General features: G+C 42.7%; 1 protein-coding gene across 5 annotated transcripts in view; it reads right to left on the bottom strand.

Annotated features, from left to right (window-relative positions):
• Positions 1-16,343, bottom strand: part of KMT2A (lysine methyltransferase 2A) — an 80,342-nt gene that overhangs the window by 11,258 nt on the left and 52,741 nt on the right. For all 5 annotated transcript variants that reach the window (XM_070473511.1, XM_020886686.2, XM_070473509.1 and 2 more), the window contains 13 exons: positions 16,120-16,313; positions 15,703-15,809; positions 14,725-14,862; positions 13,520-13,678; positions 13,153-13,270; positions 12,955-13,033; positions 11,760-11,920; positions 10,311-10,496; positions 5,860-10,102; positions 5,094-5,174; positions 4,150-4,214; positions 2,756-2,926; positions 1,773-1,847 (listed from right to left, as the gene is read on the bottom strand). In XM_070473511.1, coding sequence (XP_070329612.1) covers positions 1,773-1,847; positions 2,756-2,926; positions 4,150-4,214; positions 5,094-5,174; positions 5,860-10,102; positions 10,311-10,496; positions 11,760-11,920; positions 12,955-13,033; positions 13,153-13,270; positions 13,520-13,678; positions 14,725-14,862; positions 15,703-15,809; positions 16,120-16,313 — 5,777 coding nt within the window. The remainder of the gene's footprint in view (positions 1-1,772; positions 1,848-2,755; positions 2,927-4,149; positions 4,215-5,093; positions 5,175-5,859; positions 10,103-10,310; positions 10,497-11,759; positions 11,921-12,954; positions 13,034-13,152; positions 13,271-13,519; positions 13,679-14,724; positions 14,863-15,702; positions 15,810-16,119; positions 16,314-16,343) is intronic.

Genomic DNA, 16,343 nt, shown 5'->3' on the forward strand with positions numbered 1-16,343 from the left:
AAAAACAAAAAAGACACTATCCCCAAAGTAAAAGAGAAGGCAGCCCACAGAATTAAAGAAAATATTTGCAAATTACATATCTGATAAGGAATTATTATCCATAATATACAGAACTTCTGAAACTCAACAACAAAGAAACATCTTATGAAGAAATAGACAAAGGACTTGAATAAACATTTCTCTAAAGAAGATATATAGATGGCTGATAAGCACAAGAAAAGATGCTCAACCTCTCAAGTGATTAGGGAAATGTACAGAAAACAAGAAGTATTGGTGAGGATGTGGAGAAATTGGAACTTTTCTGTATCACTGGTGGGAATGTAAAATGATATAGACACTGTAGAAAACAGTATGGCAGTTCCTCATAAAATTAAAAATAGAATCACTATAAGATCCAGCAATTCTACTTCTGGATATATATCCAAGAGAATTGAAAGCAAAGTCTTGAAGAGATATCTGTACACATATGTTAACAGCAGAATTATTCAAAATATCAAAAACTGGGAAGCAAGCTAAGTGCCCACTGATGGATCAATTGATAAAGTAAATGTAATATACATTAAATGGAATATTATTCAGCCTGAAAAAGGAAGTTCTGCAACACGCAAGGATGCACCTCGGGGACATTATGCTGAGTGTACTAAGTGAGGCATAAGAGGACAAACACTGAACTATTCCACTCACATGAGGTGCTTCAAATAGTTAAAATCACAAAGATGGAAAGAAAGAATAATGGTGGCTACCAGAAGTTGTAGGAAGGGGAGAATAGGGAGTCACTGTTTAATGGATACAGAGTTTCAGTTTTACAAGATGAAAAGTTACATGAACTTCCCTAGTGGTTTAAAGAATCTGCTGGCCAATGCAGGGGACAAGGGTTCAATCTCTGGTTTGGAAAAATTCCACATGCTACGGGGCAACTAGGCCCATGCACCACCACTACTGAAGCCCATGTGCCCTAGAGCTTGTGCTCGACAACAAGAGAAGCCATCACAATGAGAAGCCCGTGCACTGCACTAGAGAGCAGCCCCCACTCGCCACCAGAGAAAGCCCACACACAGCAACGAAGATCCAGCGCGGCCAAAAACATAAACAAACAAATAAGATGGCGAAGTTATAGAGATGGATGGTGGCAATGGCTACACAACAGGGTGGTTGTATTTAATCCACTGAAGTGTATACTTACAGATAATTTAAAATTACTTCTAATTAAAAAATTTTGTTATGTGTATTTTGCTACCATAAAAATTGTAAAAAAGAAAAAAAAAGGAATAAAGTACTGAGGTGATGTTACAGTAGAGAAATCTTGAAAGAATTATATTAAATGAAAGCAGCCAGGCACAAGAGGCTACGTCCTGTATGAGTCACTTCTGCAGGAAATGTACGAGTAGGTGAACCCAGAGAGACAGAGGCGAGGAGTGACCGCCAGCGGGGCTGGGGCTGGGGCCGAGGAGTGACCGCCAGCGGGGCTGGGGCTGGGGCCGAGGAGTGACCGCCAGTGGGGCTGGGGTTTCTTTCAGGGATGAGGGAAATGTTCTGGGATTATACAGTAGTGATGGCTTGCACAGCTCTGTGAATACACTAAAAGCCGTTGATTTGTATGCTTTAAATGGGTAAACTGTGTAGTATAAGGCTTATGTCTCAATAAAGTGTGAAAAATGGTTTTTTTTTAAAGGAGGATGACTTTTTTTTTTTAGTAGAATCAACCCTGTCGCTTAGCGTCATAGCTACCAGAGGATACTGAAACAGGCGGAAGATGACCTCTGCCGCATTACCTGCAAATGACAGCTGCTTCAGGCGGGCGTTGGACCGAGCCTCCTGGACTTTGTCTGTCAGCGACTTCCAGGCGTCTGTAAGGGAGTAAGACACTCAGTTAGTGTCGCTCTGCGATGCACCTGAAACTATCACAACACTGTTAATTGATTATACTGCAATGTAAAATAAGAATCTGCTTTTTTTAGAGAAGATTTTCAGTCAAACATCTCAACACCAATGTAGTGAAAATATTCCCTGCTAAATCAGCTTTATGTTGCTTTTAGTTTAAATCAGTTCAGTGAAAAGAAAGCTGGGAAGGTGTCTCACCCAGCAGGGCTCCTTTCTATTACAAAGGATGCAAAAGCAGTGATGAGATGCCTATCTTCTGAAAATGACCCCTGATCCCCAAGCACTCATTTCCCTAGAGGGTAGTTTAGGTCGCAAACCTGAATATGTGGTATGAACTCTGCTCCCTGTACCCCTAACCAACACAGTAACAGCAATAATGGTTAACCAGGACTGTGGGAAGGAGATCACAACCTCTCAGCTCCTTATAATTAAGGGGTACAACCAGAAAACCTTCACAATCCCTTCCACCTCTAACTTGAGTCTGTGATCTCTCTTTCTATGCTCTGCACTCAATACATCTTATATAGAACTTGCACACTTATTTTTTTGTTTGCTTTACATATCACTTTTTTTAGTCACCCAGGCCTGAATCTCCAGTCATCTTTGACTCATCTCTCTCTGCCCTCTACTTCCAAGCAGTCACGAATGTGTCTGTTCTTCCCTCCTTTCCTTTCCTCTCCTTCCGTAAGTGGGCTTTCTTACCTGACATCTCTACTGCAACAATACTCTAACTAGTGGCCTCTTGCCTTCTAGTGTCTCCAATCCAAACTGTCATATACGGAGCTGCCCGCATAAATGGTACTCCTACAGATCAAGTGCAGCCCTGGCTGAACACAGCCTGTGCTGTCAGGCTGACCTAATTTAACCCACTCACCTTCAATACTTTCTGCACATATCTGAAAGCCATCGTCACTTGAAATTTCAAAAACAAGTCCTTTCTTGGGCTTTTTCTCAGCAATGCTTTCCTTCCGCTTCTGTTCTTGCTGGAGCCAAAGCATCAGTGGAGAGCTGAAATTACTTTCTTCTTCTTCCACCATTTTAGGTTCTGTGAGGGGGAAAACGGGGGCCAGAGTGGATGCCACAGCACACACGTACTGAGTTCTTTACACACATCATCTCTAAACCTAACAATATTTCACAGCTGGCTTTATCATTCCCATTTACAGATAACACACCTGAGGCTCAAAGAAGTGGAGCAGCTTGCCTGAGGTTAGAGCTAGAAAATGACAAAAACAAGAATATACACACATATTTTTACATGAAGTTATACTGTCTCTCTAGTGAGTTTCTATAATCACAATCTGGCCATTTTACACTAAGTAATTGCCCTCAATAGAGTCAAAGCTAAAAAACAACAATGGTTAACATGTATGAGGCATGCTTCCAGGAACTTTCTATATTAACTCAGATAAACCTCAGAACAATTCAGTGAGGCAGGTGTCATTATTATCTTAATTTTAAAGGTGAGAAAACTGAGATGGAGAGAGGTCAAGGAGTCCAAGTTCATACAGTTAATGTGGTAAAGCTGGGATTTCAACCTACGTGGCTCCAGAGTCTGCACTCAGCCACTACCCTTCAAATTGCCCGCTGACACAGACATATCACTCCCCTCTAGGAATCAGCAAATCAGCAGAATGTGACTACTGCCCAAACCCTATGCCCAAGCATCTTCTCTACCTGATTTTCTTCCAGGAATCCCCTCAATGGGAAAGGGCAAAGACTTATATCCAGAGCTCTCTAGTCTTGAAGTGACTACTTGTTTACCGATGAAATTTACCAGGACAGATGGCAGTTCTATGGAGATGTATCTGGTGTCATAACCTAAATCTGGCTATATTATATAGTAAGAATGGTTCTTGGTTTTCACTAGTGACAACTAAAGGATGGAGGCAGCTCCTTGTGAGTATTTATAGTATAGGTCTTAGTCTGCTGTTCTTTGGTCAATCACGTAAGTTTTTTAGAGTTTTGACTTCTTTTTCCTTTAATCTAGAAAATCAATAGGTGTAGAAGGCAATTTTTAAATTTTTTTTTTAACATTTAGTTATTTATTTGGCTGTGCGGGGTCTTGGTTGTGACATGCAGGATCTTTAGTTGTGGCCTAGGAGGTCTTAGCAGCGTCATGGGGTATCTAGTTGTCTGACCAGCGATTAAACCCAGGCCCCCTGCATTGAGAGCATGAAGTCTTAACCACCAGTGAAGTCCCAAGGTGATTTTTATAGTGCTTCTGGCTTTGAAATTCTGATTCTAACATGTTACCCACCCACATACCTGAATTTTCTTGTTCATGTGCTGGATTCTGTGTTGTCTGAATCTCAGGAAGAGCAGCCACTTGCCTACATGAAAACAAAACCAAACAGGAGATGCAATACCAGCAAGTTCTTCAATTCAAAGATAAAAACTGTCCACAACCTGCCATACAGCTGTCAGTTACACCAGACATGAACCATGGATGCTTTGTGTACAACCTGCCCAATGGACACACCACCACACTACTGTATGATACACAACATCAACTATCTTTTGAGAGATTCTTCCCCAAACACTGACATTAAGTTTCTGCTTTTGCAATTGTAGATTGTGTTCTTGAAATTCTTCTCATACCCTTAAGTGTCAGAAAAAAAAAAAAAAGACACTTGTTAGAAGCAGTTCTGGAGTTGCTTAAGTGAGCTAGCTGGTTTAGTTAAAAACAAAAGCAGGCTGCGCAAGCCAGTAATCCACACCAGTTTTCACTTTTTAAAATTAAATAAATCATGCAAACAATCCAGATGCAGATCAACAGGAGACTAGTTAAATTACTGTAGCGTCTACACAATGGACCTGGAGGCAGTCATTAAAAAATGAAGTGGCATAGAAATATGTACACAATACAATAGGCGAAGAAAAAGTACAGAATGGTATGTACAGCATTATTCATTTTATGTAAAAAGGGTATATACATATTCATGTGTACATCCTGTAAATCAATATGCACAGAAATGTTGGCATGAAATGAAAACAAATTACAAGCAATGATTACCTCTAGGCAATAAACTGGGAAGGGGGCAAGCAGGATGAATGTGGAATCTTTACTATTTAAGTAATTCTATGGTTTTTTGCAAGCATGTATTAATTCCATTAAAAAAAAAATCAATACAAATCAGGAAGGACTATTTTCTAAAATGAGGTGGACAGAGCTGAAGGTTTCATCTTAGGTAACTAAGTTTTGTACTCACGCTGCAGGCTGCCCACACTCTTTCTGTGGTGACTGTTCCACACTAGCTGTATCCTGCTGCTCAGCTTCTGTTCCTGGAGTCCTGGAACAGAATCGTTTGGATCTTTTCAGGAAAAACAACAGTAAATATGTACCCAACGTGGAGGTCTGTCTAAAGAAATGACTCTAACAGGATCACATAAAATGTATGGGCTGGGAAAACTAACCTGTGGTGATACAGGTACAGTATGTCTAACCTAGCCAGTGACTGCCTCGAGGAGGTACTGACTTAAGAGAGGACACCGGGGGCCTTCTGGAACACTAGAAATATTTTACATTATGATCTAAATGGCAGCCTTGTGGGTGCATACCTAAGTAAAAATTCACTTGTGTACTGTATGTATATTTTAATGATAATGTTTCAGAAAAGGACATCAGGAGGATCTCCAACAGGTGGTTTTTGCCCTCCAGACAGGAATAATCAATCATCCCTTAAGTCTCCTAACTGAGCCTCAGCAAAAAGAAACATGAGCAAACAGTAGCACTGTTCTAAATCAGAGCAGAGAGTGATTAAAGATGTGGTTCTGTTCACGGGACAAACTGCCATGAATGGAACTTAATATTACTCTATAAACTACCACTGTGAGAGAAAAAAAAAAGTCAAAGCCCAGAAAACCTGACTAATGCAACTTGGGCAAAGGCGTGTCCCTCCCAGACCACTTCAACAGCCTCTAAGCCAGAGCATGAAATCCCTCAGACCCCGAGGAGCCGAGGTCCGCATCTCTCACCCTGTGACTGAGGTCTGGGGTGTCGTGTTGGCTTCTTGGTCTGGAATGTGTGCTTCAGAAGAACTGGTCCGCAATTGGGAAACTTTGTGCTTCTTGCCACTCCCTTTGTCCAAAGGCAGCGGAATCCGTTTGATTTTTGGTTTGGGTTTCGTGGGCCCCGGCACTGAGGGACTCGCTGACCGCTGTCCGGAGGATGGTGAACCCCCTGGAGAGGCGGAGCTGGCTTGCATAGCTGAGGGTAAAGTCTTGTTCTGCTCCAGGCCCATGGGATTAGGAGCATCTACTGTCTGGGTAAAGCTGGATCCCTGGGACCCTGGAGCAGAATCAAGATCCCGTTGGGAAGAGAGAACCCCGGTTTTGCTGGCGAGGAGCTGGTTCACATGGTGGAGCTGATAGTGTTCTTCCGTTTCCCCGGAAGGTGAAGCCGCTGTGACGCCAGCGGTCTGGGTAGACGGGAGCACACAGATGCTGGGTGTGGCGGTCAGCGCGCCCGTGGAGGGAGTCTGTGACGTCCCCAGTGGTGGAAACATTCCTGAACTTGGCGGTAAAGCCACAGGCTGGTCTTGAATCCCCAGGCTCTGCTGGCTGGCTTTGATTAGAAGATTGCTTATGGAGCCGATATCTGGGGTACCCAGCAACCTGGGGTTGGTTAATGCCACGTGTCCTGGAACAGATGCGCTACTTGTGGGGGCGGTGGTAGTTTGCATGGATACAACGTTCAGGACAGAGGAACCGGAGGCCAGGCCAGACACGGGCCCTGTCGTGAGGTGGCTCGTATCCTGGCTTATGGTAGCAGTGCCTGCCGCTGGGGCAGTGGTCCCCCCAACACTCTGCGGTAGCAGGGATGCCTGTTCAAAATACATGATGCCAGATTTAGACCTTTTTATGATGTTGGGGACAGTTCGGTGAGATGAAGTATTCAGTGACCCCAAGTCTAAGAGATTGGGATGATTCGGAAGTTGGGAGGGAGTGAAGTTAATCAGTGTCATGTTGGAAACCACGTCTGAAGGGGCAATGTTGGAAGGGGCACTAGAGGGGGCAAGTTTCTTATTCTTTCGGGTCTGCAGGCGAGATATGGGTCTTTTCTTGAGTCCAGAGGATGGAGTGGCTACTGTGGTACTGAGGTCTGTCCTCTGGCTGGCTTCTGAAACCAAAAGCTGGGGGTCCGGAGAAGGCTGGACCCCGATGAGTAGGCCCGAAGGAGGACTGCTGATGTTGGGGGGGAAGCTACTCTGAGTAGCGGTGGGGAAGGAATGTAAGTGCTGGTGATGAGGCATGGGGAGCAAGCCTTTGGCAGCAGGAGGGAACAAAGACTGAGATGTTGGCAGGTTCGGGTTGAGTCCTGTGGTGAGGGTGAGGCCACTTCCCATGGGCCCCAACACGGACGTGTTTGTCTCCATCACACTGGGGGCTGAACTTACAGACGAGGTCAGCTGGATTTTCTGGGTCACTCCATTCGGAAGGGTTTGGAGGACGTAGAGTGGCTGCATGTTCTGGTTAACAACAATGAGTTTCTCAGTGGCTGGTTTCAGGTGGGGTGGAGTGGTCTGGACAGCGGCATTGGAAATCTGAGACGGGCCAGGGCTATCGGTGGAGTTGGGTGCGTATTTCTGATTCTGGATAGGAACAGTAGGGGAAACAGGTACCTGAAGCCCAGGGGTGCTGCTGTTTCTAGTTAAGTCCTGATTGTTGCCATGACCTTGCTCCACGGAACCACAGGGAGGGCTGGAGATGTGGTCTGCATCCATGTGACCTTGGATAAAGTGATCGGGAGTCATGTGGCCTTCGGGACTGGGGTCTACCCCTGGACTCAGCAGGGAGGAGTCACCTTCAGAGGAAGCTTTTTCTGTGATGGTTACTCTCTTCTCTCCCTGTGAGTCTGAGATCACAGCTAGCCTACTGGAGTTCTGGCTAGGGACTGTGGGACTCCGGGTTGTCAGGACGGAGAGATCTGATGGCAGCTCTAAGGGCAACTCAAACTGCTCTTCCGCTGAGATGGAGGAAGAGACACTACTGTCCACAGGCTCCGTCGTCGGCAACTGCTGGGAAAACACTTCAAAAAGACCCATGTCTTTTTCACGATTGCTGTCAAGACCCAAGCCTTCACCAAGGTTGAGGAGTTCTGACGAAGAGGACTCTGGGCTCTCACCCAAAGCCTGCATGGACGGAGTATTCTTCAGGACAAAGTCCATAATGTCCGAGGGCAGGATGTTCCCACAGTCGTCACTGTTGTTGTTATCCGAATCTGACTTCAGGAGTTCAGTGTTATAGGTGTCCAGTAAGTTTTTGTCTGAAGGGGTGCTTGTGTGGACCCTGCGGCTTGACTCCAACGAGCTGAGCTGAGCCTCCAAGGAATCCTGTCCCTGGGCTTTCACTCTGCTCACAGAGTGGCAGTTATCCATCTTTGGCTCATTCTTGTGGCCAACTGAGCTCTTAATGACATGTTCCTTTTCCCCAGCGTCTTCAGGCCGATCCATCTTCAAGTTCTCTGTTCCGTTTTCTTTACTGTTTCTTTTTGGAATCTGGCTGCTCTTCCGAGTTGTGGCTGTGACACTGGTATCGCTCTCTGTCCCATCATCGACGCCATCCAACTGTGAGATTTTTGGAAGATCACACTGTTCTTCCTCCCGAAATAAATTATGGGGTGTCAGCCGTTCCTCTCCACCTGAAGAAATCACTGTCCTAGAGAAGTTGTAATAGTATAAGTCGTCTTCGTCTGAAGTGCTCAGGTCGTCCGCCCCATCCACCTGTCCTTCAGCGGACCTCTTGCCTCGCTTCTTCCCAGTTGAGCTGCTGTAAAATGGAATGTCTTCTTCACCGTAGGATCTTACTCCATAGAGTGGGGTGAGCCCAAAGAACATGTTAGAGCGTGCCCGGGCACTGCGGCGGGGGTATCTCCTCTTGAAAGAGCCATCTTCCTGAGGTTTGGGGCCATCCGGAAGCATCAGGTTTCTGTCCTGTACTGGAAGATTCTGATAGTTGTTACTTTGAGAATCCTGGGATGAGGTATTATTGGGGCTTGGTTGGGCCACAGGACCATCTCCTGGGCTTTCTGAGGCAGAAACCGGTTCTGTCGGAGACACAGACTCTATCTGCAAAGGGGAAACGGGACTACTTTCTTTCAGGGTGTTCTTGGACTGACCCTCACTCTCCATTTTTAGAGGTGTCAGTGTTACTTTAACTGTGCGTTTCCGGGGCGTCTGTAATTCCTTTGCAGACCCTTCCACTTGCATGGATGGAGCTTTGGGGACTCCTGGAATAGGATGGGCTTTGTCCCCAATCTTCTCAGAAGAAACATTATTACATGGTCGTTGCCCCATGAAATCAGGAGTCAACACTTCATCAACAAACTCTGGCTTTAGGTTTCCTTCCTCACCAGTTGCCACCTGACCAGGTTCCAAGAAAGGTTTACTGGAATGCTTTTCTTTGAAAGTTTCTTTACAAGATTTTTTCCCTTTCTGTCTCCTATCTCTGGAGCTGGCTCCCACGTGTTCATTGACAATGGATGACCTGCTGCTCACTCCAGACAGTTTCAAGCTTTTGACTTCGGCATCTTCATCAGGACTGGGGTTTGCCGACTGGCTGCCATTTGTCTGCTGGTCTCGCTCGTTTCTCTGCCCTCTCAGATGGAGCGGTGGGAAGGGGAGGCCCTCTTTAGAAGAAAATGGCACTGAAGAAAGGTCAGCAAAAGTGCCCATTTTATTAACAGTTAATTCTCCAGCTGCTGCATTATGAACCTGTGGGGCCAGTTTCGGAATGCCAGGGTAACCAACATTATGGGCCGATCCCTCTGAGTTCTTGGAACTCAGCATCTTGGTCTTCTCTGCCTTCAAAGAAGAGCTCTTGGATGTCAAGTCTGAAGCACTGGAATGCTTCGTTTCTAAAGAGGAAGAGCCATCCAAGTGACTGGTTTTAGTGCCCACAGTAACTGCTGTCCTTTGCAAATTTGAAGAGGTGGGAGTGTTCTGCCCTAAATTAGTATTAGAATTCAGTGGCCCTAAGACATGATCAACTGCTTTGGCACTTGACTCAAGATCTGCAGTGGTCCCTGTGATGGAGACAGAGGAAACACTATTCCTGGAGTAAGTGCTCCCAGTTCTCATTGGAGACATTATCCGGAGTTTAGACCGCTGGGGTGACAAGGAAGAAGTACTGTGACGCCTGGAGCCAATGCTTCGAAGTCCAGAGGAGAGTAAAGGGTCACCCACTGTGACTATTTCATGAGTGGTTGGGGTAGGGCTTCCTAAATGAAAGAGAAAAAGTAACAAAATCTGTTACAGATAGGATAAATGTGTTGTAGTCTCTGGCTACATTGGCTGTGTATGTTAACAGGTAACAGAAAATCAACACTTTCAATTGGCAAATGTCATTAAGATAAAGTTGCCTGAAAGAATTACAAACTAATCTTGAGCTGACCTTGTTGGGTCGAGTAGGTCAGTGAAGTCCTTTACCTGCAGAAGGCAGTGGTCGACAGCCAGGAGATCTCTGTGTTGGAGAATAGCTAGGTGTTCGAATCCTAGGAACCTTTGAGATGACATGATAGAAACAGGAACCAGAGGTTTGGGAATGAGGAGGTCGATCTGGTGATGGAGGACTTACAATTTCTGCTGTGTTTTGACTTTCCTTAGGTGAAATTTCTGTGGCAAGAAATAAAAACTCTTACTAAAAAAGTTTAATTAAAAAAAAATCAAACAAATGAGCCAAGAAAAAGCCAGCTATCAGATAAATACCAAAACAGAAACAAATGCCACCTCACAAAGCAATGCCTTTTCCCTACCCTTCAATCACAGCATTCCCTCAAATCAAATTCAACTCCCAACTTTTTTGCAAATAAAATGAAAAGATAATCCTCAGAATGGGAGAAAACATTTCCAAATGAAGCCACTGATAAGGTATTAATCTCCAAAATATACAAACAGTTCATGCTGCTCGGTATCAAAACAAACAAACAATGAAAAAATGGGCAGAAGACCTAAACAGGCATTTCTCCAAAGAAGACATACAGATGGCAACTCGCACATGAAAAGATGCTCAACATCACTAACTATTAGAGAAATACAAATCAAAACTACAATGAGATATCACGTCACACTGGTCATAATAGCCATCATCAAAAAATCTACAAATAATAAATGCTGGAGAAGATATGGAGAAAAGGGAACACTCCTACACTGTTGGTGGGATTATAAATTGGTACAGCCACTGTGGAGAACAGTATGGCGGTTCCTCAAAAAAAAAAAAAAACAAAAAAACAGAACTATCATATGACCTAGCAATCCCACTCCTGGGCATATACCTGGTGAAAACCATAATTCAAAATGATTCATGCACCAGTGTTCATTACACCACTATTTACAATAGTCAGGATATGGAAGCCACTTACGTATCCATCAACAGAGGAATGGATAAAGAAGATACAGTACATACATACAATGGAACATTACTCAGCCATTCAAAAGCAACGAAACAGTACCATTTACAGAGATGCGGATAGACCTAGAGACTGTCATACAAAGTGAAGTAAGTCAGAAAGAGAAAAACAAATACTGTATCACTTATATGTGGAATCTAGAAAAATGGTACAAATAAATTTATTTGCAAAGCAGAAATAGAGACACAGAGGTAGAGAACAAACCAAAGGGGGAAGGGTGTGGGATGAACTGGGAGATTGGGATTGACATATATACACTACTATATATAAAAAAGATAACTAATAAAAACCTACAGCATAACACAGGAACACTACTTAATGCTCTGTGGGGATCTAAATGGGAAGGAAATCTAAAAAAAGAGGGGGGATATATGTATACCTATAACTGATTTCACTTCCATGTATGGCAGAAACTAATACAATATTATAAAGCAATTATATTCCAATAAAACATTTTTTAAAGAGTAACCTGCAAAAGATGGTGGACTGTGAGCGATGGTCCTGTTTTCATCATGTTCAACAGTGCTGTTGATATCTGGCTCTACCACCGGAGGACGGCATTCGACGATCTTGCATGTGTACACACAGCGCTTGCGGGCATCCGTGGTGCTCCAGTACACCCGGGAACACCTGCACGCAGATGGTGACGATCACCGTCAGTGAGAGGACAGAAGAAGATACTGAGTCTGTCAAAACCTCTTCTCAGCCAAGGTTCCCTGGCCTCCTTGATTTACAGAATTTAGCTTTCTTTCATGGATTCTTATTAGAGAGTCCCCTAGTTAATGGGTTTTCTGAGTTTTTTGAAGTTCTTGATTTTTTCCTGCAAACAGCATCAAATCTTTTTTTATTGTGTTGTAAGCAGGGGAAAAATTAGTAAAATATCCTAAAATGCAAAGAAAAAAACCATTATTACAAGACATAGTTATGGGCCTTTTTAGAAAGGGAAAACTGGCCCACAATGTATACAAAGTAAAGCAAGATCACACCTGGCATGTTTCCTTTGCAAGAAAAGTCCCATGAGACAAGAGAAACGTAACTGCTTTAAGTCAGCTAGATAATGGTGGACCCTAGTGCTTTACACAAAGGGCTGCCAGCTAGATGTGGAGCAGAGACTGTTGACAGAACTGAAATGCAGAATAAACTGGTGTATATATAGAACAAATGAGACTCCAAAGGGGAAGAGAAAAGGAGTTTTAAATTTATATCGTCAGTTTGCTATAAGTTTAAACAATTTGCTGCTGTGGGAGATTATAAATTCTTACTGGAGAATCTGATTGTTATTGTGGGGGTTTATATTTTCAGAAGGACCAATAAAATGTAAAATGTAAAAGGAGGACAGAGGCATAAGGTGTTTGATGCCTGACAACAAACTGGACTTATGAACTGAGGTGAATGGAATTTAGTGGATTCTTAAAGGAGACTGACCTGGTGTCTTCTACTTAGGTTTTATTTGGAAATGATTCTGAAATTATGTCAACAACTCTTTCCTTCTACAATTGGATCTAGCTGACATAAAACGATACCCGAGTCCCAATCTACAAGATATGGCCAAAAAAAAGCAATTACTTAAAAGTTGCTAACAAGTATGGCTCTACATCAAATGACCTCTGCCTCAGGGTGTTCACGTGGTAGGGCTGCTGTCTTCTCTCCACAGAGTTACTTACTGATATCCAATAGGAAAGAGCTTATCCTCACAGTCAGAGAGATCATTCAGAATCCCTAAGCAGTCAATTGTCATGGAGCCTGAGTAAGGAAAGAAGAAGCCATTAGAGGTGACTATGGGAAGGCCCACTTTGTAACTGAAGACTTAAGTACCTCAGTGATACAGCCAGCCTCCCCAACAACCAAGGCCCATGTCCTACCAATCATCATGTGGATATTTTCTGGTTCTAATCCATTGAGAAACTTCCTTCTCAAGCTGATTCCTTCAAAGTCCACAAACACTCTTCTAAAAACTTCAAATCCATTCTCAGGAACCACCTTAAATGAAAGGCCAGGGTAGCTGTTAGGCTCTCCTTTATACACTATTCTCATGATATTGACTCAGCAGGAAAGACAAGGCATATCTCTAAATCACTCTTCTGTTTCACTAGCAGTGCCTGTGATAACTCTCCCAAGAGGAGGTGATTCTAGGAGCACCTAGTAGGAAGGTGTAATAAAGCTCACCACCTTGCTATTAATATTTTCAGCCTCTTTTCCCAGAGAATTCAAAAAGCAACTAAAGCTCACCTCGCCTTTGATCAAATCCCGATGTCGTTGGCAATACACTTTTTTATCATCCAGAAACACACAGTTCTTGGCTCGGGAACACATGAAGTGATAGTTGCTGGTGCAAGATGTGAGGCAGCAACCCACAGTGGCTCCTGGCTTTTGGCAGAATTCACATCTCTAACAATCCAGAAAGAACAGAGTCTGAGTCAGACTTTCAGATGTTTTAGCCATTCTCCAACTTCTCTACAGAGTCACCCCATTCTGGGTTTCCCACAGTTCATTTTGTTATTATAATCTGCTGAATTACAGAGAAGTGATATGAGCCATAAAGCCTCCTCTACAAATCCTTTCTTTCCCACAGCCCATAGGGCCTAGAATGATTAAATTTATTATTATTATTTTTTAGAATGATTAAATTTAAATATGATGACTTGCTTAAGAACCTGCATCAAAACAGGTTTTTCTAAGATGCACAATTGATTCAGAGAAAATGAAACTTTGAACATCATTGTTAAAAACATCATCTTGGAAGAAAGCTATTATATCCAAAAGAACTCAGTTCTAGAACAATTATACTAGTCAGAAACATAGTGGTTCTTAATTTAGGCTTAACTGATGAATTTATATGATGCAAAGATTTTCTTCAACCAGGCTGTATGTTACCACCTCATTCTGTCACAGTCACAATCTGGGCTCCTCTCCGGGGACTTTTTCTTTGTGCCCTCCACACATTTTATTTACATTTCTTATGCATGTGCTATTTTTATTGCTTTCTGATAATCCTTCATTTTCTCTCCTCCTTCAAAACACAGCTTTAAAAATTCTACTCCTTCATGGCCTTTTCTGATTACTCTCAGCTGCTACTAATCACTTTCTACAGCCCCTCTCTGTGTATGTACTTTGTGGGTTTATCCTAAGGAGCCTCAGAGTGCTGATTCAACTGGAACCTTTGAGGTCATTTTGTCTAAACCACTTAAATGAATACCTTTCCTGAGCATCTGAATTATCTCTCTAACCAGATAAGACTATTTCCTATTTCTTTTGCACCCATCCTCCAAGGGTCAGAATAGCAATCTGCCTACAATGCACACCAATATCTGCTGCTGGCTAAACCATTCTGAAGGCACCAAGAGAAACATCAGCGAGGCAGCACTGAGCCTCAGAAAGAACATCTGGAAACTGAGAAGGAGTCTTTTCCGTGACATTCACCCACAAGTTCTTACCAGCTGCTTGCCCCTGATCACAGCCATATGCACATTCTTTAGTGATCCATCATCATCTTCAAACACTTCTGCTGACCACAAAGCACAATTTACATGTGTCCATTCATTTTGGCCAATGTAAAGCAAACGGCCAGCATCCTGTGAAACAAAGAGATTTCCTTTTTTCTTTAAAGAATGTAACATCAAATAGGGTTTTCCTTGGCATTGGCTTTACCTGAGTCAGGATAACTTCAGTAAATCAATTCAAAATCTTTAACTCAGGGATGCAAACAAAAATCACAATTCGAAGTTTCTTTCTTTTCACTTTTCAACTCTTTACCTTTTCCACAGACTGGAAATATTTTATAAATAATTAAAAAATAAGCAATGTGATAAGTTTATAGAAGTGCCCACTGACTTCTTTAAAACCATTTTTCAAAGCCAGTTCTCTCAGCTTGCATTAAAAATGTTTTTAAAAAAAGTATAAGCTTACTATGTGCCAAGCAGGCCCTACAAAAGGCTTTACATACATTATTTCCTTTAATCCTCATAACCGTTCTGAGGTAAGAATTATTATCCTTATTTAAAAAAATGAAACTGAGGGTCAGAGGTTAAGCTCCTTGCCAAGGTCAACAAGTAGGCAGCCAAGCACAGAAGTGAATCCAGGCAATCTGTCAGAACTAGGAATCTTAACCACACTGCTAACTACATTAGAGACAGCTATTTAATGTGCAACTTCTATTTTATTGACTCTCATAAAAGTCTTTTTTGAGAAACTGCCTATAGAAGTTTATGAGAAATCAGCATATTAATATAAGGTAAGTCATCTTTAAATCAACTAAATCAGTTATAGAAAAAAATCCCAAGTACCACAAACTAAGTGACAAATATTCATTTTATTCATTAAATAAAAAGTCTAAACTGGTAACCAAGTTTAGACACAAATAGTTCACCACGGGTTAGTCTATTAAGCACAACTCAGTGCACCAGGGTACTTACGTTAGCACTGTCGTCACCATAGGTCAAACACAGTGCACACTGTCTGTTATCTTCTATGCCTGGGGGTGGGTTCAGTTCCGGACTATCTTCTCGGCTCCTATCAGTACCTTGGAACCCAAAAGACATCCCGTTAAAACTGTTAACACCATGTCTGATTAAGCAAAAAAAAGAAAACAATATAGCTTAAATAGTCTATAGCCTATGAAACACTTTCAAAGTAATGCTATCTTACTATCTGCTTTCTGTTACATTACTTGTATCAATTCTCTGGTAACATTCTAAGTGAAACAAAAATGATTTTATTACATTTAAGGAGCACCTGGAAGTTTTCCAGTATGGAATTACATTAACTTTAGATTCACAAAGTCAATCATTTGCACTTAGAAATGGATAGCAAATCTTCATTTGGTGTCTTACTCAAAATTGGTGGTGTAGGAGGATGTAGAGGAGTTGGTGAGTCTGGTTCTCCAGGCCCTTTAGGTTTGGGAGCTGGAATGATTTTCTTCATTAAAGGAGGTTGCTCAGTGTGGCTGTTTTCCTCTCGCTCCTGCCACTGAGCATAATTATGGTCAAGTGAAGGTGGAAGCACTGCATTTGGTAACATCCCACTGCTGGAAACAATCGATTCAACAAGTATTTAT

The sequence above is a fragment of the Odocoileus virginianus genome, chromosome 10 (assembly GCF_023699985.2).
Source record: "Odocoileus virginianus isolate 20LAN1187 ecotype Illinois chromosome 10, Ovbor_1.2, whole genome shotgun sequence".
NCBI lineage: Eukaryota > Metazoa > Chordata > Mammalia > Artiodactyla > Cervidae > Odocoileus > Odocoileus virginianus.